The sequence below is a fragment of the Microtus ochrogaster genome, chromosome 21 (genome assembly GCF_000317375.1).
Source record: "Microtus ochrogaster isolate Prairie Vole_2 chromosome 21, MicOch1.0, whole genome shotgun sequence".
NCBI classification, from domain to species: Eukaryota; Metazoa; Chordata; class Mammalia; order Rodentia; family Cricetidae; genus Microtus; species Microtus ochrogaster.
The window spans coordinates 38579856-38603547 of record NC_022022.1 but is presented as its reverse complement, the minus strand read 5'-3'; the positions used below and the strand labels follow the sequence as shown (position 1 = coordinate 38603547).

The window sequence follows — 23692 nt, the reverse complement described above, 5'->3', positions numbered from 1 at the left end:
GACCATGGAGCTACCATATAATCATACAAACAGCAACAGGTAATAACAGACCAGCTGGGGTTAGTTCTCTTGGAACTACTATGTGAATGGTCCTCCCATAACAGTCTATACAGAAGCTAGATGCTTGGGCACCAGGATGTTCTCATCTGGGACCATCCCATTCTTCAGAAATCACCCCCTAGGTAACTTCAGAAGTCGGTATAGATTGGAAAAGTTGACAATAAAAGTCATAGTAGAAGCTGGAGAGATGGCTCAATGGTTAACAGCACTGGTTCCTCTTTCAGAAGCCCTGAGTTTAATTCCCAGCAACCACATGGTGGTTCACAACTGACATGTGAGTCCCCTCTGTGTGCTGTGTGCAATGAATAAAAAAAAAACTGCTTTGGACAGAGCTAAGGCAGAACATAGGTAGGCAGGGAAAGCTAGGCTGAATGCTGAGAGAAAGAAGGGCAGAGTCAGAGAAACACCATGGAGCTCCACCAGAGACAGATGCCAGAACTTTAGCTGGTAAGCCATAGCCACGTGGCCATACATGAATTAATAGATATGGGTTAAATTAATATGTAAGAGTTAGCTAATAAGAAGCTAGGGCTCATGAGTCAAGCAGTAATTTTATTAATATAGTTTCTGTGTGATTATTTCAGGGCTAAGCAGCTGGGAACCAACAAGTGGCCTCCACCAATACAAAACCATCTATAATGGGATCCAATGCCCTCTTCTCTCTAATGCCTTCTTCTGTCACAGGTGCTATGTGCAAGTAGAGCACCGTGTACATAAAACACATAAATAAATAAATCTTTGAAAAATGATTGTATATATCTTCAGTCTAACTGAGTTCTGAGCTCTCAGAGATTTGACTTCCTTTACCTCTTCAGGACATCTTTAGACAGAGAGTGTCCCTCGGCTACTCTTTTCTTGTCACAGCTCAAATGAATAGATGCAAATTCAGCACATTTCACCCAGGTGTCCAGGAAATGAAGCTTCAACATGGGCTAGACAAGCTATGTTCCTTTAAGTTACTGTATAGCTCACCAGCCATGTATGAATTTAGCCAATCTCAATGGGATCTAATTCTTTAGTTTGCCTGTTGTGATATGATCCTCTCTTCTCTCTGTAGTGGCATTTCAATTGCATTTTAATAAATAAAGACTGCCTGAAGATCTGAGAGTAAAACAGTTCCAATGGTCAGCCTTACAAACACACTAGATGCCATAGTAACTGGGCAGTGAATGTCTTTAATCACAGTGGAGCACATCTTTAATCCCAGCCCTAGAGAGGATTGTAAAATGGGAGGAAACAGCTCTCAATACAAGGCCTTACTGGAGCATTCTGTGAGGCTGGATCGTTTCAGCCAGCAGTCTTGAAGCTATTCTGGATGTAGAACTCCGGGGAAACTGCAACAAATGTACTCTGAAACGTTGGATCATCTGGGCCATCTGTTCCCACTGGAGATTTTTCAGGGCATCTTCCTTGATCAAACCTTATTTTTTTGAATCCACAGCCTCTCAATTCCTGTGAAAAGAAAAGCAAAACATCATCTCCAAAGTAACATATCATTTGGCTTAAATTTTGAAGTCAAGGCATTTTGATCAAACCTTATTTATTTTTAATTCAGAATTAATCCACAGCCTCTCAATTCCTGTGGAAACAAAAGCAAAACTTCTTTTCCAAAGTAGCATATCTTTTTAATTAAATTTTGAAGTCAAGGCATTTTCAAAATTATAAATTGGATTAGTCCAGCAACATTTGTAATCAAAAGTCTTTTAGCAGCTGTTGCTCCTTCCTCAGCAGTCAAACAATTCAAAGACAGCACAATAACATACAGTATCCAGATTCTCTGTGCATTTTCCATCTTTACCTGGAAGCTAAACTGGGGTGGATGGGAGCTGGGAGCATTAGTTTTTCTCCTGAACCCAGGTGGCTAGGTTGGGGTTCCAATTCCTAGAACTAGATTCCAATCCCAGCCCTGGCTTGGGCTGCTGGCTAAAAAGCCTCAGGCAAATGGCCTTTTTGCAAATTTATGCCCCATAAACTTGGGTGTCAAATGAAGCATGATTCGATGAAAACTTGGTCAGAATCTGAGATTCTGGGAGACAGGATTGCCATTTCAGACTGAGGTCGAGGTAAGAGTCAGTGGCTGGCTGTTTTGCTTTTCAGATCTTCAGGTTGAACCCTCCCCCTACTCCAAAAAATTGTACATACATTTCTAATCTTGTTCAAGGTATTGTACCTATACAGCTCATTTAAAAATGTAATGCAAATTTCTAGTCCTTAAAAATTATTATTATCAACTGTTTAGGATAATAAAGAAATATAGATTAGTAGTTAATCACCTAGTATAATCAAACTTGTAGTCATATTAGGTATGTTCTCAAGGTCAAACAAAGATATAATTTAGATAGATATGTCATCTTCAAACACTTCAGAGATCTACAGAATATGGCATTTAAGATGTTTTAGTAACCTAGGTTTTTCTTTTTTATGGCAATGAGACATGTCTGCTCCTGGCAGCACCAATTAACTTCAGAGAAGATAATGGGCATTGAAGAAACTCCACATGGAGTTTACTTTCTTTGTGGCAAAAATAAGCCACTGGGCAAGAAAATGGCCCTGCCTTGACTGGTGACATTATGCTGTCCTAATTAGACAAGCAGGACACAAAATACCCTGCTTCACAGAAAAGTCTGTTGAATATGCTAGGCCTGTAGCCCCAGAGTTGCAGAGGAACTTTGGTGACTGTTTACACAGTCAACTGTTTCTGTCATTACTCACATTTTTTGGAAGTTGCTTGCTTGCACTTCCTGCTTACTCAGTTAATATTATTTCCTTCTTAGGTCTCCAAGGGAGTTGAAGATTAGATAGCTATACTTATAGTTTATCAGACACAGAAAGCAAGTTATGATAGAAAGTAAAGCTGCGTATCTTGGCTTCCTGAGGAGTTTCCTCCCTCATTCTCTCTTTGCTGTCAGACCTCCGCCATCATGGGTCGCATGCACGCTCCAGGGAAAGGCCTGTCCCAGTGGATGCTGCCCTACCTCCGTAGCGTCCCCACGTGGCTGAAGCTGACATCTGACCACGTGGCTGAAGCTGACATCTGACGACGTGAAGGAACAGATTTACAAACTGGCCAAGAAAGGCCTCCCTCCCCCCCCAGATAGGGGACTTGCACGGTGTGGCCCAGGTCCGTTTTGTGACTGGTAATAAAATCTTGAGAATCCTTAAATCCAAAGGCCTTGCCCGTGATCTCCCTGAGGATCTCTACCAGTTGATTAAGAAGGCAGTCGCCCTCCAAAAGCATCTTGAGAGGAACAGAAAGGATAAGAATGCTAAACTCCGCCTGATTCTGATAGAGAGCAGACTTCACCGGCTGGCTCGTTACTATAAGACCAAGCGGGTCCTCCCACCCAACTGGAAATATAAGTCATCCCCAGCCTCTGCTTTAGTGGCATAAATTCCCTTGTGTACATGAGCAATAAAATCACTTTGAATAAAAAAAAAAGTAAATTAGGTATAAGACTTTGGACTCACCAAAGTAGGATAGATATAAAACATTTTCTCTGAATTTGTCAAATGTAAATTGATTAGACATTATTGATATATTTATTGCCTGTATATATTACATATAGTCATTGTTTTTATTGTATATAGTTCTCTTTTATTAGTTATAACCTTCTTTTTCATTTTATACAAAAAGAGGAATGTAGTGGCATTTCAGTTGTATTTTAATAAAGACTGCCTGAAGATATGAGAGGAAAACAGTCCCACTGGTCAGCCTTACGGACCAGGTAATGGGGACACACACCTGTAATCCAGTAGCCACACTAGCTGCCATAGAAACCGGGTGTTTCTATGTTTCCTCCCTTTAAGCACAGTGGTGCACGCCTTTAATCCCAGCCATAGAGAGGATTATAAAATGGGAGGAAACAGCTCTCATCATCTTTCCAATGTTTTATAGGAAGTGTCCTGTAAACCATATGTGTGCATACATATATTCAATATATGTATTCAATATATATATTCAAGGACACAAACAATAAGAGGGGAGTGAGGTAGGACTCAGCTAATGGGGTATAATTTCCCTTGGTGCTGGCAACATCTAAGGAGGCATAGAGTGTGTTAAGTAGTTACAAGAGGCTTTGATGGGGCAGAAAACCTGGGGGGGGATATTACAAATCAGGTTTCTGGGCTTATTAATAATATAACATATATAATAAATAATATAAATTATATATAAACATATATAAATAAAATAACATAAATATAAATAATATATAAACATATATAAATAAAATAATATAAATTATTTTCAATACTTGAATACAGTTGGTCTTAAAGCTTGAAGGGACAAGTGTTTGTGTTGCGGTGCATGTGTGTGTCTGTGTGTATCTCTGTGCGTACAAAGCCTCCTTTGTCCCATGCTACTTCATAATCCAGGAAACCTTTCCAGTAAGACTCCATTTTTCTTTACATAGAAATGAACTCTAAAAAGTCTTCCATTCTTAAAACTAATGAACCTAGTTAGTCATGTCTCTACATGTATATATGTATATGTACCAGAAGCGAAGATTCACAAATACAGGAAACCTGTATTAACTTGAGCTGCATGTGACTGCTTCCCTTTATTCTCTGCAGAAAAAGCTTTGACATCCTGTAGAGGCTTTGTTACAGAACACCAGTGTCTCACACTTGGCTGATCGGTTGACACAGGTCACTCTGATACTGAAGGGATACCAGTCAATGACCAACATGGAAAGTGGGAACATATGGGAAACACAAGGAAAGTAGCCCCAGGAGAATGCCTGCCACTGACCCGTGCAAACAGTTTCTAGGAGCCAGTACTAAATCTCTGGCAGGTGCATTGAGGAAAGTAAATTTGCTATGAAAATTATAAAGGGAGTAAAAATGCCTGTCTTTGCATATGTGACAAATTATCCTTAAGAAAAATACTTTTTCTCTTTAAAAATTCCTGTAACAGGCATAGTGGCACATTCCTTTAATCCCAGCACTATGGAGACAAAGGTAGAAGGATCTCCATGAGTTCAAGGCCAGCCTAATCTGTGTAGTGAGTTCCTAATAATATAATAAATAATCACTAATCTATTTTTTAATTCCTCTAAAAGGAATTTCTAAACCTTGTCATATTTTGTCCCAAGTGCTTAAAATGACCTTGTATCTCTTGAAATGCCTGCTTGACGTCAGTGCTAAACTTTCCATCTTCAGGAGAAATGAAGAGTGACTATTCCTGGTTAACAAACTGTCACCTTCTTGAACACAAATCGCTTGGGGAGCTATTTAAAAACACAGATCTGGTTCAGTAAATTCAAACCCCCAGGATTCTTTGTTTTGAGCGAGACTCAAGTGATGCTGAGGGCCTCCCCCTTGAAAAGGAAGGATTGATCAAACCCTCCTAGCTTTGATTCCCTAACTTCTCCTTCGAGGTTGATTCACCAGGGTGGACCTGAGTCAGGCGGATGCGCATCTTCTCTTGCTGGCAGGTGAATGTTCAGGGTGGGTGACTCAGGGAAGGCTGAGCACTTCTCTTCTGGACACAGGTGACTCACTCATCCTCAATCATTGATTGAGGATGAGTGAGTCAGAAACCAGGCAACTCTCTTCTTTGTGAGGTAAGCACGAGGAAGAAGACCCGTGTGTCTCTGGCAGCAAAGCTGTATGATATGAGGTTCTGAACTGGGCTCTGGGCACTTGTTCTGATGAAAGAAGAAACCAAGAAGGCAGGAGACGACCAGAAACTTGACTCTATCCTTATCCCTCGTTTCCATAGTTACTCCCAACCTGATACTTACTTTTGCTGTGGCATATATGTTTTTAATAGCCGTTCTGTGTAAAAGTTCACTTGATATTCTGTTCAATGCAACCAAGAATGCCATCTACATATTACTCAGAAAATATAATTAAAATTCCAGGAAGCAGTTAATCTTCGATTTTTAAAAGCTAAATAAATCCTTCATTGGAATTTTAAAGAGAGAGCCTACTTCCTAAATTTTGGCCTGTGTCTTGATCACGTAACTGACCAAAATACCTGAGGGGGCAACAGAAGAGAGGAATGGTTTCTCTGGGTTCGTGGTTTCAGAGTGCTCAGTCACTTGGTTTTGGGTCCCAAACATTTGGGACATCATGGCAGTGGGAGCGTCTGGAAAAAGAGAGTCTTCTCCTTGTGGTGGGCGGGAAGCAGAAGCAGGAAGGAGGAACAGGCATAATCTTCAAAGTGCATGTCCAGTGACCTAGCTCCTCCAACCAGTCCAACCAGTCCCCACTTCTTAAAGACTCCAGAACCTCCTAAAACAGCTTGACGCTTGGCTCCACACATGAGCCTGCAGGGGTCATTTCATAGATAAATTGTAACACTTTGAGCACTGCATGGTCTAACATCTGGGCTATAATAACTGTTTATGTGTTAGATTGTGCTAAAGGCTCCTTCTATAAGATCCTTGCCTACAAATGGGAAAGCCAACAAAAAGGCACCATCAGTTAACACAGTGTAATAAATTACAGGGAAGCGAAAGAGAAAACAATTTCAATCAGACAGCACCTCATCAAAATCTCTGAGGAAGGGGGAGGGAGATTCTGGACAAACAGGAAAAGAAAATAAGCAAAAATAAGGCCCCGTTTAGTAAAGTCAGACCGATTCATCCCAAAAGCATGAGGACAACAACCCAGAGGTGAAAAGGCAAGAACAGCAGCTAAGCCATGAATCTGGAAAGTCCCTTGTAAGCCGCAGGTCTTGAACTTTAAACTTGGGCGATGCTCACAGATAGTAAACTGTACTAACAAGACAGGACCATCTTTGCATGAGAACAAGGGTGCTGGCCAATATAACAGGAGGAATCAAGAGATTCAGTCTGTCAGGAGAGACTGTGATCTGAGCTGGAGAGCTGCTGCGCAAAGACAAAATAAGGCGGAATGAAAATTTTATGGACAACGAATTTTGCCATTCTCATTTCCAACTATAAACATAATATCTTTCTTACAATTTGATATTTGATTTTATTCTTTGGGTGTTTTCAACTTCTTGTAAGACATTTCTTGTATTTATTATTCATTTCGTAGTGACCCAGTAAAATACACAGACCACCAAAGTTTCCTGCTAACCCTCCTTACGTGCGTAGCCACAGCACGGAGCACATTCACACCGTAAAGCAGCCCTCAATCCTCTTCATCATCTGCTCCAGCTGAAGCACCATCTCCGTTAAACAGTAACTCTCCCTCTTGCTCATCTCAGCCCCCCGACAACCACTGATCTCCTTTCTGCCCCTCCATCTGACTCCTCTGAGTGCTCTATGTAAGTGGATGAGAACACCTGTCCTTGTACGACCTCATCATTTCTCCTGCAGGCCATCCATCTGCAAGGCTACCCACAGGGTGGCATGCCTGAAGATTTCCCTCATTTTGAAGGCTGGAAAATATTCCGCCATAGATATCCTCTTCCATTTAGCCATGAATGGACACTCGAGCTGCTGTTGTGAATCATAAAGCTATGACCACGCGTACAGTTCACTCTCTCAATTTCATTTACTGTGGTGTATACCCCAAAGTGATTCTGCTGGTGTTTATTGTGACAACTGACCACACGTTTTCTAGGATGGCTGCAATACTTATACCTGAAATGCACAGCGCTTCTATTTTCTGTGTATCCTTACTTATTTTCTGGTTTTATCTATCCCTCATCTATTGATTATGTGTGTGTGTGTGTATGTGTGTGTGTGTGTGTGTAATACATTAATACATACATACAAACATATAGGTGAGTGTGTATATAGATATAGATTGTGTATATGAGTGTGTGTGTTCATTGTGAAGGTACATGTATGTGCATATACATGTGCAGGCCTATGACAAACTCAGATTTTGCTTATCGCCTTTGCTTTATGTTTTGATTTGTTTGAGACAGTGGTTATCTCTCATTATCCTGGAACTAGCCAAGTAGACTGAGCTGCCCAGCTAGTGAGTCCAAAAGATCTGTCTGTCTCTTCCTCATTTCTAGTACTGAGATTACAAGTGCATACCACTGCAGATAGAATGCTTGTTTATTTATTGGATTGTCCCGGGGTCACTAAACTCTGGTCCCCATGCTCCCAAGGAAAGCACTTTAGCAACTGGTCTATGGCCACAGCCCTTTGTTTGTTTCTGACATGTAGCTAGTCTACGGCTCTAACAGGTGTGAAGAAGTACCTCAGTGTGAAGCTCTTGATTTTAGCTCTCAGAAACTCTGAGTTCTTTCCCAACTTCATATTTGTTATGAAAGATGATAAAGTGGCAGTCATCTCAGAAAGGAATTTGGCACAATTCACTTCTATGATGTTTTACTATCATGAAAGAACCTCAAGGACATGAAGGGGCCTTGGGTAGATACAATTTATGGAGCTATCTACCTGATGGAGCTTCAGAGGGAATGAGAGGCTTAGCTTTCAAGCCTGAGGATGAGCTCCATTAAGAGTGATAATGAGCTGGGCGGTGGTGGCGCACGCCTTTAATCTCAGCACTCGAGGCAGAGGCAGGGGGATCTTTGTGAGTTCGAGGCCAGCCTGGTCTACAGAGCTAGTTCTAGGACAGGCACCAAAGCTACAGAGAAACCCTGTCTCGAAAAAAAAAAAAAAAAAAAAGACTGATAATGAGAGAAAGACAGACAGAGAAGAGAAGAGAGGAGAGGAGAGGAGAGGAGAGGAGAGGAGAGGAGAGGAGAGAAGAGACATCGACAGCCATGAGAGGGATGGCAGGTAGAGACCAGAAAAGCTTCTTCAGCAAGCAGCCAAGCCTTTATCTCCAGCCCAAACAAGTGCTCTCCCTAGGGAGTTTCAGACCAATCTCCAGAACAAAGGGCATACTTGATTGTTACCACCTCCTTCCCTCCCCCCATCCCCCTTCCCCTCTCTCTCCAGTCCAAAGAGCAGTCAGGGTTCCCTGCCCTGTGGGAAGTCCAAAGTCCTCCCCCCTCCATCCGGTACTAGGAAGGTGAGCATCCAAACAGACTAGGCTCCCACAACGTCAGTACTTGGCTTCTCAGTCAGCCCTCCTTGTCAGCCACGTTCAGGGAGTTTGGTTTGATCACATGCTCCATCATCCAGGTGGCCTTGGTGAGCTCAGGTTGGGATGGAAGCAGGGTGGATATGGGAGTAGGGAAGTATATATCTTAATTAAGGGAGCCATTTTAGCGTTGATGAGAGACTTGACTTAAGAGGTGTTCCCAGGAGTCCATGGAGATGTCCCCAGCTAGATCCTTGGGCAGATGAGGAGCAGGAGCCTGATACGGGCCTATCCTTGCCCTTATATCTTGCATATCACCATAGAAACTCCATCTGGCGATGGATGAAGCTAGAGACAGAGACACACATTGGAGCACTGGACTGAGCTCCTAAGGTCCAAATGAGGAGCAGAAGGAGGGAGAACATGAGCAAGGAAGTTAGGACCGCGAGGGGTGCGCCCATCCACTGAGATGGTAGGGCTGATCTAATGGGAGCTCACCAAGGCCAGCTGGATGATGTTTGTAGTCTTTTAGGAACAGTGGGACGATTCTCATCATGTGATTTAGTTCAGCACGCATATGTGACAAGGAACATGGAGGGGTCAGCTACCATAAATTGAGATCTATTAAGTTATAGAAGAGTGCTTCATAACTCTGACAGAGAACCACAGAGTGCCATGCCCTGTTCAGGCTACATATTCGGGCTTGTTGGTGCAGGCCAGTGTTGCAACAATGGTCCGTTCTTGAATCCTACACTGGGATTTCCTTTAAGTTTCCTGAATGAAGAACCCTTTGCACAGAAAGACCTGTCCATGCGCTGTTGTGGAGCTGCTGAAATACTTGTCGCGTCTTGTTCCACAAACAAAACCACTCTTCACGCCTGTTAACCTCACTAAAGTAGCCTTTGTCTTCTCTCTAACTGTTGACCTTAGACTCGGTTAAGCTTTATTGTTTATAAATAAGCTCAATGATGACTTTCATTGTGTTGCTTTGAAACACATGTTAAAAAATGGGCGGGGGGACTAAAAGTGCTTAGGAACACGCAACCCAACCAATCATTAGTAAATACTTGGGCTACTATTTCATGGAAACAGGAGCAACACACAACATTTCTTCACAGGTGGCAAGGATCGGCAGGAGAATGAGAGATAGGTGGGCATACCAAAACACAAAATACACAAGCTGGCTGTACCAACAACCAAGCTCATGACTACTAAAAAACGTAAAGATGTGAACCTTGCAAAGAAAATAGGCCAAGCATGAGGATTATTTGGGTGTCAAGCCTGCTATGCAGAGCCTGTTTCTCCTCCCGAGAGCTGTGGCTGGGAAGCAGGAACGTGCGTGCAAGGCAACCTAACAGAGCCAACAGATGACAATTCTGCCCACATGGTGAGCACCAGCAGCTCTCGAAAGTCAATGCGATTAATGGAATCTTGATACAAAGCGGTTTCTTCCTGGAACCTTGTTGAAGTGAAAGCTGTGATCCATCAGATCTGGGCTAATGCCTGCGCATCTGCATTGCTAACAAGCTCTCAGGTGATCAGCCACTGCAGCTGATACACAAATGACTCCTCCTGACCAGCAGAACAGCCACGATCTGAAGGTCTGTCCTATTTGCTGGTGTTTGAAATCTTTTGAGGATTTTGGTAAAACATCTAACAAAAGAGCTAATACTACTGTTGGGGCCACCACCTCCCTCTGATTAAGAGTGTAGGTTTGAGGGCCCAGGCACACCAACCGTGTCATCATTGCGAGTGAAAAAACCATCAATCTAAGAAATATAGAAAGAACCTGCCATGTGAAAAACCATGTGGAAACCTATGACTATACACGTATGGATGGAACCTACATAAAGTCACAAAATAATAAGGGAGACAATGCTGCAGCTACATCTTAAGCCACCAAGTAAGACCTCCAGTGTCTCAATATCATGTTAAGTTGTTGACCAAAGGAGCCCCGATGAAACTCTGAAACATCTCAGGCTGCTGTCAAGACTATTGGTTGCTCGCTGCAACTTGACAGTAAAGCCCTCTTGCTGAAAACAACCCTTATTTAGGTCATCAAACATAGAGAAGTCAAGCTGGTACCTAACAAGATGCTTTACCCTTAATGACCAATGGTCATGGTACTGGAAGGTACTCTGCAGGCTACCAGAAAAGAAAGATAATCATTAATATTACCCACATTAACAGACCCTGTGACCTTCAACAGTGGCCTGCCTGCAATAGTGGCACAAATGTTATGGGAGTGACCAATCACTTTTTGATTGGAGTTAAAGCCCACTTCATGAAATAGAACCCATACCGGACACTGCTAGAGTGGCCAAGAAACTGAGACTAGGTAAGTTGTGGGCCTAGGAGGAAACTTACTACTATCACTCCGCTAAAGAGAGAGAGAGAGAGAGAGAGAGAGAGAGAGAGAGAGAGAGAGAGAGAAAATAACAATAAAATGGCTCCTAATGACATAGCTTAATATCCACAGATTAGTTCCTCACTCAGCTCTCATCAGAGAAACTTCTTCCAGTACATGACATTTTAACACAACTAGACAACGTGCAGTGAATTGGACACTCCGTTCTAAACGGGATGTCTTCGTCAGATCCCTCCTCTCCAAGCTCAAGGATCTATGCAGAAAAGGAAACGGAAAGATTGTAAGATGATAGATGATGCCAAGAAAACAGTATCATCAAGAATTTATGGGATAGATGTGCATATGAACTCACAGAGACTATGGCAGTGCACACAAGATCTGCACAGGTTCAAACCAGATGGGGTTCCATTACCGAGAGGGGAAGTGGACATGGGGTCTGACCTCCAATCAAGAAGATGTTTGCAACTAAAGCAAGTTGACACAGAGAGGATCCGCTTTCTCCAGTGGAGTCTCTCTGAGTATATTAGCCTGTTTTTAACCAAGGTTATTAGTCTTGCAGAGAACAGAATAAAGAGGGGTTAGGGGCAGGGGGAAGAACCAGAGCTTGTGGGTGGCCCCAAGGACATCTCTTTCCAGAAAACCTTCTTCCAGACCCAGCAAAACTGATGTGCATATAAACTCGCAGAGAGTGAAACCTTCCACAAGTCCTAACCAAGTTCACACCAGACAAAATCCAAGCAGGAGGAAGGGGAAGTAAACACAACGTCCCAAGAAGCAAGCACAGGTTCAAGCCAGATAGAGTTCCAGCACTAAGAACGGAGCTCTCTGAAACTGATGCCACCTGACAAAGGGAAACCACGTTTCTCCAGTGAAGTGTCTGGGTATATCAACCACACCTCAGGGCAGGCCTCATGCCCACAAGTAGTTGGCCAACACAAAATGAACACAATGGTATTTTTGTGAACATTTTCATTAAGTTTGTTTTGTCTGGCATTTTTGTCTTACTGGTCTTTCACTTGTTTGTTTTGATTTTTATTTTTGTGTTTTTGTGGGGGTTTCTTGTGCTTTTGTTTTTGTTTATTTTGAAAGAGAGAGAGAGGACAAGGTTAAGAGGTAGGGAGGGAAAAGCATGATCTGAATATATATGAAATTTTTTTCTTTTTTTTTTTTATTTTTTGATTTTTCGAGACAGGGTTTCTCTGTGGCTTTGGAGCCTGTCCTGGAACTAGCTATGTAGACCAGGCTGGTCTCGAAATTTTTTTCAATAAAGATAAATAATAAACTCTGGTCTGATAAGGAGGCTGCGCTCTGTCGTTCCTGGCTCTTGGCTACCCCGTCTCTTCACACTGTTCCTTGACTTTCAGTAATGCTTTGTTTTATTTTCAAGCCTATCCATGATGAACCAGGTGAGAGGATCTGAAATAGATTTAGATGTGGTGACAAAGTGTGTCCACAGGAAGAAGGCATGCTTTGATCCTGTGAAGTCAGTTTCTCTTAGTGAGCCCATGCCTCTGCCCTGTGGGTGCCTCAAATGACCTCAGAATCATTTTTCCTCCTTCAGAGGATGGGACAGCTGAGTGAACTCACTTGAGTAATTCCTTCTCCTAAATTTGACAGAGTTTAACTCTTCTCCCATGTCATATGGGCCCTGAGAAACTCGCAGCTACTGGCTTGGCCTACTGGCTTCTCCTGAGGGCAGTATTAGGACAACTATTTCAGACACAGTTCTGTTTTCCTTCCAGAAAACAAGGAGGTGTTTGTCATCAGCATTTTCCGTGAGAACTTGGTTAGGCTTCCCCAAATAAAACTCACAGAAAGTGGGTTTCCCCTCCCTTGACTGGATCACCTGAGTCAACACCGAGCCTCCAAGACTTCACCAACACAGTCAGGTCTTCCTGACTTGGTATTGCCCAATTCCCAATGGCAGAAGGCAAACCAGTGCTCAACACTATGCCAGCATGTCTTTAGAGTCCTGTCTTTAATTCTCTTTTGTCTTGCAACATTCTGAGGGAAATTTTATTATCCCTACCCTGGGACATGGAAGCAGTGAGAGGATAATAGAACAGCCATGCGACAAAGATGGGGGTTAACCTCAAACAGCCCAGTCTGTACACTCAACCCAGTGCGAAACCATTTTTCCTTCGGGAGTGTTGCCATCAACACCTGCCAAAACCTCTCCCAGAATAAATGTACTTTTTAAAAGTCACTTTTGCTAAGTGAGTCGGTGTAACAAGTGTGTGCAGAGACCACTTATGTCCTAACCACATTGACGAGTGGACAACAGAATTAAAAAGTGAGCCCAAGAGTCGCAATCACTACCTCAAAGGAGGTATCCATGCCAGATTCCTCTGTAAGGCAAACAAGGTTCTTGCTACTTCATTACACAGAAAGTTGGATTCACATATATACCACAGGGAAAAAAAAAAAAACCATGGCGCCGTTGGAACTAGGAAACAATACTAGTTTCCTATCATCTTCATAACTTCTGCATCGTTTGACGGGAGGAAGAAACACGTCCTAATGATGAAATAATTCTGCACTATTTTAAAGAACACAGAAACTCCACTCTCTCCTGTTCCCAGTCAGAATCCATGTTGCTCCGCCCACCAGAGTGAGTGCTTGGGGATCGAGACCTTTGTTAGAAACGTACCTAGGAGAAGAAGGGATGTCCGCTGTGTCCTCATCTGTGACAGTCTGGCTTCTCTTTCGATCACAACTCTGGTATCTTCCAGAATAAAACAGAACGGAACAGGGTAAGAGAATCATCTAACTCCTGCCTTGTCCTTAGGGCCCATCCTAGATGTCATTACTGCCCGGCTCTCTCAGCAGCCCTGACATGTGTATTTCCCGGGTGTGTTTCTTAGCTTCATCCTTACTATCATTCACCTTTATTAAGTTACTTTATTAAGCATGATGGAGCTTCATCAGTCAGTCTTTCTCACTGATCTACATGCCCCCTGTGGAAAAGGATGTCCTGTCACCTGAGCTTATCACAGAGTGTATCACCTGAGCTTATCACAGAGCATATGCTCCATAAATAGTTAAGGGCTCACTGTGAAGATGACATGACTGGGCCTGCTAGGATTCCTCAGACAGGAATTCTGCTTTCTCACCAGCTTCACAAATCTTGAAGAAAATATAGGTATAAAACACGCAATACTTTTGTTTGGGCTGGGATTTTTATTTTTTGGTTTTGGTTTTGGTTTTTTTTTTTTTTTTTTTTTTTTTTGGTTTTGGTTTTGGTTTTTTTTTTTTTTTTTTTTTTTGGTTTTTCGAGACAGGGTTTCTCTGTGGCTTTAGAGCCTGTCCTGGAACTAGCTCTGTAGACCAGGCTGGTCTCGAACTCACAGAGATCCGCGTGCCTCTGCCTCCCGAGTGCTGGGATTACAGGCGTGCGCCACCATCGCCCGGCCGGGCTGGGATTTTTAGTGTTGACTTTTAATAACCTTCTTCAGATAGGATTTGACCAGCTCTGAGCTGGATTTCTGACAGAGAAAATGACGAACTCTCCAGGAATGCGGCATAAAGGTTACAAAGTGACTTGGAGTCAGATCAGGGTGTCCACTTAGTTCTCAGTCCTGTTGGGTGTGTGACTGAACGGGAAAGGAAGACTAGGCTCTCTCATTTGTAAAAGGAGAGGTGTTATCTTTGGGTGGTGCTGTTCTGAGGACTAAGGTATCCCGTGAAGCACGTCACGCACGTAAGGGCTTAATAAATATCATTTGATAAAGTTTGACTTCTATCTTATTCTCGACTTCCTGTGAGCAATTCGAGACAAAGCAGTTTCCTAAGGATTTTTTTTTTTTTTTTTTGGTTTTTTGGTTTTTTCGAGACAGGGTTTCTCTGTAGCAGTTTCCTAAGGATTTTATCAGAGGAAAAAACGTGGGTAGAAGAAACTCAACAGTCAAAGAGAATAGCAAGCAGGAATGTGGTGGCAGGCAGAGTCCCCCACAGGCGCATAAGGCTGACCCACAGGATCTCTGCCGTTGTTTTAGACAGAGACAAGGGCACTCATATTGCACGCCCCAGCACTGCAGAAGACCAGCTCTCCAAACAGGAGCTACGTAAAGCAGTTTCCTTAGCACAAAGTCCATTCTCCATGGAAGAATGCAAGGCCGATTCCCTAAAGAGATGTAGGTATGGGCAGAGGGAGAAGGCTGCATACTGGAGCATAAAAGACATTTGGAGGAATTTGGGTAGAAGACCATGTCTCAAGATATAACTAACAAGGCACAATGTACCCGAGCATACCCAGTGTATAAATAGGCAAACCTGGGTACAAATCCCACTTCCTGGCTAACCAAATGTGGAGACTTGGTTTATTATCATCTCGGAGCCTGTTTCGCTGTTTGAGAAAGTAAATGGGGACACGTACTTCAAAGAGTGCCTGAAAAGTTAGTGAGTTCATGTAAACTAACTCTCTGAGAACAGTTAGACTCAGATAAACCCAGCAAATATTTGATCTCTCTAATCCTTGCAAGATAGCTAGATCCACAAAGAATGCATTGTGCAGATCGGGTTGAACAATGAAACCCCAGACAAAACCAATTTCGGGCAATTTTGCCCTAGGATAGGTTTTAACAGTCTTTTCATCCTTCCAATTATATAAAAAGATTGTCAAGAGTCGGGTTACCATATTTCTATAGCAGCCACTGAGTTTACAAGTTCTAAGAAGAGATGGGTGCCCTGTGCTCAGGGGAAAGCCGTGGAGCAGCCAGAGAGAATGTGAAGGAGTAAAGGCTTGCTCAACAAAAGACAAAATGGGTCACCCTGGGGTACAAGTCAGGCACTCCGATGTGTCTTGCCATTAAGTCAGCTGTGGTTCTCGGACCTTGGTGTTCTCAGCTACAAACCAGCTGCAGCTGTACTAGCTGATCTCAGAACTGCTTCCTGGCACTGTCTTGACTGTCTGGATCTCCAGAGTCTCATCTAAATCCTGAGGTGGGGGACTCCCTTTGACAAAGAAGGGAAATGACAGGCTGGTTCAGGAAGGCTTCACAACAAAGCAGACCCTTCATCAGAAGTGAATGAGAAAGCTGGTTAAAAAGATGAGCGTGCACAGGGCCGGAGAGTTGGCTCAGCTGTTAAGCGTATGGCTGCTCTTGCGGAAGACCTGGGTTCAATGCCCAGGACTCATGTTGAGATTCCAGTTCCAGGAGGATCCAACACCCTCTTCTGACCTCTGCAGGAACCAGGCACACACATACCTTCAGGCCCAACATTCCTGCACATTAGATGAAAATAGGTGACTCTTTTTAAAAGTGTATCTGTTCATTTAAATGAATAATGATGACAAAAATAATTGTTAATAGACTGTGAATAAACTATGTAATAAACTCAATGGGAGGAGAAATTCCTTACCGCTAATATTTGGGACTAAGACTAGAAGCTGTGAGTTAGAACCAGATTGCAAAGAGTTCCGAATAGAAAATACAGCACGTGCCAAGACGAAGCGCAGATAAGATCTTGACGAATTTGAGAAAGGAAAAGTGATACTGTAATAAGATGATTTCGTGAGGTGTGAGACAAACAGGCCAGAAGATATGCCACCCTGCCCAATTATATTCATAAAAGAGACCTTGCCAAGTGGGGGTTTTGTGCCACTTGGCTAATACTGTAGGAAACATCGATCAGAGCACAGAGCTCCAACAGGAAGAGGAAATGGAAACCCCAGAGGCATTCCATCCTCACTCAGACCGGTAGGGAAAGTCTCCCTGTGCTTGTATCAGACTCCAGAGCTCGGGAAACATGTATTTCCCTCACGCTGATGGGGGTGAGTTTATGGGTTTGAGTGGAGGTAAAGAAAGAACTTCAGCATAGCCTCATAGCACAGAAAATAAGTGAAGCTCCGGGAATTTAAAAACTCAACAAGAGGGAACAGAAGAGAACAAAGGGCTGAGAGCAGAGAAATCTGGACGTTAAATCAAAAGAGGGGGCAACATTTTCGTGTTAGCTTCCTTAGTGAGAACGTTAAGCCTCACACAGTAAAGCCCAACCTACTTAAGGGCCCAAATTCCAAGTTAATGGTGACTAAGTTGTGGTGACTAAAACCCAGCACCCTTCAGATAAAAAGCTCTTCCAGGAAATAGAAATGAAATCATAGAGACTTGAACTATAATTCAAAATTTTCTTATTCCAAAGAGAAAGATTGTTGTTACTCTCTTAGCATGTGAGTAACCTTTATCTTTAAAAGTCAGGGTGGTAGATCCCCGACACAAACATGGTCATCAACATTTCTAACTCTCCCTCAAGAATTATAAATTAAGAAAACATACCAAAATGATACAACAACAACAAGATAAACAACAAACAACAAAAACACATTAGATCTGTTTTGGGTGTTTGACGACTTTGTTTTTGATTTTCATGTTTTGCTTTTTGCTGAGAGAGAGAGAGAGAGAGAGAGAGAGAGAGAGAGAGAGAGAGAAAGAGAGAGAGAGAGAGAATAAAGTTATAAAGTTGGGTGAGGGAGGAGATAGGGAGAATCTGGGAGGATTTGGGGGAGGAGAAGAATATGATCAAATTATATTGTATGAAAAAAATAAATAAAAAGGACTTGATGTTGTTCACTTGAAATACCAATGAAGAACCTAGACTAAAATGTTTTTTAAAAAATCTAAAAACTAATCCCCCACTGTGTTGTTAAACCTGAAAACTACGAGACAGACAAAGCCACAATTGCCTGGTTACAGCAAGCGTCATTTAATGCTGGCCAGGAAGACAGGCACTGGCCAGGTCCATTCCCACGAGTCCCAGAGAACGGCAGTGAATTCTGTTAGTCAGATTCTCATAAAGGCAGAACCCACAAGGCTTCCCACTGTCGTCCAATCGTGGGCACGCATACATCCTGACATAATCCATACCTCTGTGCCTCCCACCTACATGTGATAAAGCACATCCGGTGCAGTTGAGGCAACCAACCTTGTTTACATGTGAAAACACATGACTTGTGATCTTACATGAACAACAGCCCCTGTGCTCCAGGAAGTTTTCTGTCCTTGGGCAAGTGGGGTTTACAGGCCAACTTTCAGCCTCTACAGTATGTTCCTGGTGTGGTTTTTCTATAAGGAAAATATAAGAAACTTTTTCATGATAAATTAGACATGGGAAAGGAAAAATCCATTTCTTTTCTGGTTCTTCAAAGAAAATTAATATTTATCCAATAAAATATCTGAAAGACAAGTGAGCACAAGAGAGAATTGTTAACAAAGATAAGTTGTTTACTAAATTGACGAAGCATCATGTTGTCTTTTAAATGTTTATACATACCCCAAAACAAACACTTCTCCAAACCTTATTCTTTGAAGACTCCCTTTGCAGTGAATGGAGAGAATGCAGACCCGTGGCTGCTTAGGGTGCTGAAATACATGATGGTTGATGATGCAGACCTAAAATATATATTTATACCACCCCTTCAATGAGTCAGGGAACATCACAAGGGGAGACAGAAGGAGTGAACACGCTGGCAGAGAGGGAAAATGATTAAATAATAGCTTCAGAGAACAGCACAGCCATTGCAATTGTGATCTAACAGCAGCTGTGGCGACCTGCATGAGGCCACACAAAACTAAGCCTGTCAACAGTCGATCAGAGGTCGGGGAGGAGCTCAAGGGACCCTACACTTCTTACTCAACTACTGGTTATTGATAAATTCCCCGGGGGGGGGGCAGTCATCGTCTTCAGTTGTGTGCCACTGATGAGTCCAGTAGCCTCCAACAGACAGTTCCAAAGCCATGATCACATAGATAGCCCAGGTTAAAGTGAGTGGGCCACAAAACAGCAAAGAGACATGCGTGTAGCAAAGGGACTTTTAGGGAGCAGTGGGGTGGGGTTGACAGGGTGGGGGTAGAAGAAGATGCGGTGAGAGTAAAGAGAACATATTAAGTACATGTATGAAAATGTCAAAGAACAAAATTAACTAATTAAAATCTTCTATCGTTTACTCTCCCTCAACAATAACCAGCAAATTATGATATAAAAAACAAATTCTATTTCTTTATTACTAGGAATGCTATTTGTTTATTCTAAAAACTTGAAGTTATCAAATTTCCTAAATTTAATCAAACTCTTTACAGCCTTCGAGCATCAAGTTCATCTTCCCTAATTTTTCATTTATACCACTATTGCTTAGATGACAGTCTAGATAATAATTAAATAATTAAAATAGAGAGTGTTAGCACTGCTCTTCATTTTATGGTGGTTTTCCTTTCAGAGCCCATTCTATAGAAAGCACAAAGTCTATGTGTATACTTGGGAAATTAACTAAACTTAGGAAGCAATATCTTTTGTCCTGAGAAGAAAGTGTACTTTGTGTTTTATAATGCTTCTGAACTCTTTAACCATTGCCAAATCATAAAACTATTGCATAAACTACCCGAGTGACTTCCCATATGTGAACATTGACCTTTACGTAGTCGGCATCTCTCCATCATCAGTAGGTGATTTGGGGAAGTATATATAGACCCGGCAGGAGCACGAAAAAGAAGCCTCGGAGAAACCAGACAGGAGGGATGGGGCTCTCCAGGGGTCTTGGTTTACTCCTCCTTCTCCTGTACCAGCTCCGGGGATCAGACTCTTCCCTGATGAAGCTGAATGGGAATGGCTATGAGGATGTTATTGTTGCTATCGATCCTGCTATGCCAGAAGATGAAGCAATAATTGAAGGAATACAGGTAAGAGAAGGTGGGCTTGCTTGTGTTCACGCTCTGAGGAGTGGAAAGGTTAATAGCAGTTGTAAGAGTTCCTATGGAAACCTCTGAGTGCTCTGGCAAGGTCAAAAACTGTGTGCTTGATTTGGGAATGCAGAGTGAGATGAAGGTTCTAAAATGCTCTACAGGAAAGTCCTAGAGGTTCTAGAAGGGACTTCATTTTCTAGCCTACGATCCAAGACAAAGCAGAGGCCTCTCTGATCTTGTTTCCTGGTGTGTAATTTAGAAGTTGGATTTGTTCTGTTTTTGAAATCTACTTATTTATTGTGTGTGTACACACACATGCTTCTTGTATCCTTGAAGGAAGAGAAATAAGTTAAAACAAAAAAGAACTATAGGGCTTGTATTCTTTTTCAGAGTCATCACTGATACCGAAGTGAGTGGGATAGCAGATGTGATGTTTGTAGGCAAGGGTGGCAAAGTCGGGGAAGGGTGACAGAGCAGGGTGCTGCTGCAGCAAGCAAGAGCCTAGTAACTGTTTCCTTCAGGATACCCAAAGAAGCCCTCCCTCATGATGTGACATCTGAGCAGACCCGAGATGAGTAAGAGAAGAGATGAGAGCTTCATGGGGGTGATAGCATCTTGTGTGATCAAGGAAATAACAGGGAATAAGCAGCAGGAAGGGAGACTTAAAGGACCTGGGATAAGGTCACATACGGTGGCAGAATCCAGACCATTAGAAAAGGATGTTTTTGCTTCCCCTCTGAGTGATATGAGACTCCATGAAGGAGATCTTAGCGGAAATTATGGACACTTTGGTGTCTATTCTAGGACCATCCTGACTACTTAAAACTGTAGAAGTCTTGCACTTATCACATCCACTGTATGAACGTTGTAGTGTAGGGATGCAGAAGGATCTAGGCTGTAGCTGGCCAATAGGGATGTTGATGACGACAATGGGATAGCAGGAATGATTAACGTGTATGACTCTGAACATGTTTTGAGTGTATCAAAGACAACATTGTTGTTGGTTTACATGTGTGGGAAGGGACAGGTAGGGAGAAAATGTTAAGAGACAAGAAAAACTTCACAACTTTGACTTAAATACTTGGGTGTAACTTTCATCAGCTGGGAAGGAAAATTCCGAGGAAGAAAGAGCTGGACCAATCCGGGGTGATGGGGAGGAATTAGTTTAGTGTAGTTTCAGATTGAGGGCATCCAGGACAAAGAGACAGGGGTCTGAATCCAGAATGAGCTGTAAAGTATATGCTTAGATAACATAGAGGCAACAGTGTGTAGAGAATATGAGTCAACCAGATGGTTGACAGCAGAGGAAGAACCCGGTCACGCAACTGAGGGCTTTGGTTTGCTGAAGTTTCTTCCAACTCTAGCATTCCATGTGGAGACTGGCATTACAGCTCCACCAGTCACTTGACATTTCTGCTTCTCGTCTTCAGCTCCTGCCCACTAGGGGTCCTACTGTGGCCCGTGGAACTCCCTACTGGGCATGAACTGAACTGTCTCTGGTGATTTTCTTTGGCACCCTTTTGTCATTTTGGAAACTACACTGCAACCCAGAGATGATACTTGCTGGTACTCTTTGAGCTCTAAAAGATAAAGATTGCTTTTTCTATAACCAATGAGAACGAACTCTGAATGAAAGATTCTTGCTGTTTGGGGGTAAAGGGTCAGTTTCAACCTTTTTTGAATTCAGAAACAGGTATTTGCTAGGTATTTTTAGAGAGAAAAAATAACGTATTCTTAGCATGCTCTTCTATTGAACATTACAAGGAGAAACGCAGTCCTTTGCCAACATGTCTATAGTTTAGTGGTTTTTGAAACTTGGCCTTTTGCAAAGTCCGATATCATCAGGCAATTTTGTGAATGGCCATCATCTACTTATTACACAATGATTTGTACCTTGTGTTTGTGTTCCTTCTGGGTTTAAAACATGATCACATTTGCAAACACTGATATTTTTAAAAATCAAAACCATTGTAGGAATTTTGAGGAGGAATTTAGAAGGACTATTATAGGTTAGAAAACTCTGAGAAATCATTATTGGGCACCTGAGGTATCCCTGGAGATGACAGTCACCTACAGGGTCTCTGTCATGTCTCCACGACCTAAGAACACACTGCTAGCTAAGATAGCCAGTGGCCATGGAGACTCTACAGGAAATGCAGTCCCCTGGGGCTATATAATACACAACCTACACAATTGTACACAGCAAGCCTACTGGTCCAATCCATAACTCCATTTGAGCCATCAAAACACTGTGTCTCCTGGATACAGAGAACCTCCCTGTTCCAGCAGAACATGACAAACTACATATCTCTCTTTAAAATGTTGGGGGGGTGGCATACAGGGAGAGAGAGAGAATTCTTTCATGGTCCTTCTGTGGGTGCTGAACAACTTCCTGCGTGCCTTAGAGTTCTTCATAGCCTTCTTGCACTAGGCCTTCATTTCTCTGAACTCCAGTCTTCTGACTCATCATCTCATGACTTACTAATGACTTTGCTGACTTCTTGCCACACATGTGAGTCAGAACCCTGGACTCTCTGAGTGGAGCAGGGGGAAAGAGGGAGGCCTTGAGGAGCAGTTCTGATGTGGGCTTATGTTAAAGCTGGAGGCGCCGGAGGGGTCTGCCCTGATAAATACGGCAGTGGAAAGCAAGATGGCTCCTGAAAGGAAAAGATATTTTTACCTTTACTTGTTTTCCTTTCTTTTATATTTATTTATATTTTACTTACCTCTGAGAGCTCTGGTTGTAAGGAATAGGTTGCCTTGGGTGGTTTTCACTTACTCTTAACCTTTATTAGACAGGAACTCTGTAAAGAGAAATTCTTTTAATAAATCATAGTGACTTTGATACTGAGGAAAATCATGTATTTTCACGTCAGTAGCAGGGCGACAATTCTGTGCTATAGAATTTTCCACTGCACCTCCCTCCAAGTGTGCAGCGTTCCTGGCCCTTCCAGGAGTACGGAGAGTCTTATCCTGTGGGCTATTTTCCTTCCCTTTCATCTGCAAAAGATGCTTTTGACTCAAGTTTCTTAAAATCAGGAATGACATCAAGCAGTCTTAGAATATTTGTTAGTTCATTCCAGACTTGTGTCCATTAAAGAGTAAGGTCGCTGGGCTTCAGAGCATTCTATAAGTCATCTGGAAAGTGATAACACAAAATTAGAACCAAATAAATGACAGATATATTCATATGAATCAATTACTGCAATCACCAGGCAGCTAGCCATCCTTGCAGATGGGAGCCTTTCTAAGCACAGGGTGAAGCAAGTTTGGGATTGACAGGATAGAAGTGTGGGCGGAGACCACCGCTGAATGGTCTTGATGAACGGTTTACTTTTGTAGTAACTGCTTTAGGAGAATGCGTGATGAGGTCCTGCAGCATGACACCACCCTTGCTTGGCTGTTTCTACATATTCCTTTACGTGTTCATTTTCCTTTTGATAATAGAAAATGGTGACTGAAGCATCTACGTACTTGTTTGAAGCCACGGAAAAAAGATTTTATTTAAAAAATGTATCTATATTAATTCCTGAGAGTTGGAGAAACAAACCTCAGTACCGGAGGCCAGGACAGGAGACCTACGCACATGTAAGTGTCCATCTTTTCTCTACCGAGAGAGAGAGAGAGAGAGAGAGAGAGAGAGAGAGAGAGAGAGAGAGAGAGAGAG

The 23692-nt window shown here is 42.6% G+C and overlaps 1 protein-coding gene and 1 pseudogene across 1 annotated transcript in view; both read left to right on the top strand.

The window, feature by feature from the left end:
* The first annotated feature begins 2981 nt into the window (after positions 1 to 2981).
* On the top strand, positions 2982 to 3451 carry LOC101992029 (annotated as a pseudogene).
* Positions 3452 to 19860: 16409 nt separating this feature from the next.
* The window catches only part of Clca4 (chloride channel accessory 4), a 20498-nt gene continuing 16666 nt past the window's right edge, over positions 19861 to 23692 (top strand). Inside the window, exons 1-2 of the mRNA XM_005357391.1 lie at positions 19861 to 20022; positions 23473 to 23613. Coding sequence (XP_005357448.1) covers positions 19861 to 20022; positions 23473 to 23613 — 303 coding nt within the window. The remainder of the gene's footprint in view (positions 20023 to 23472; positions 23614 to 23692) is intronic.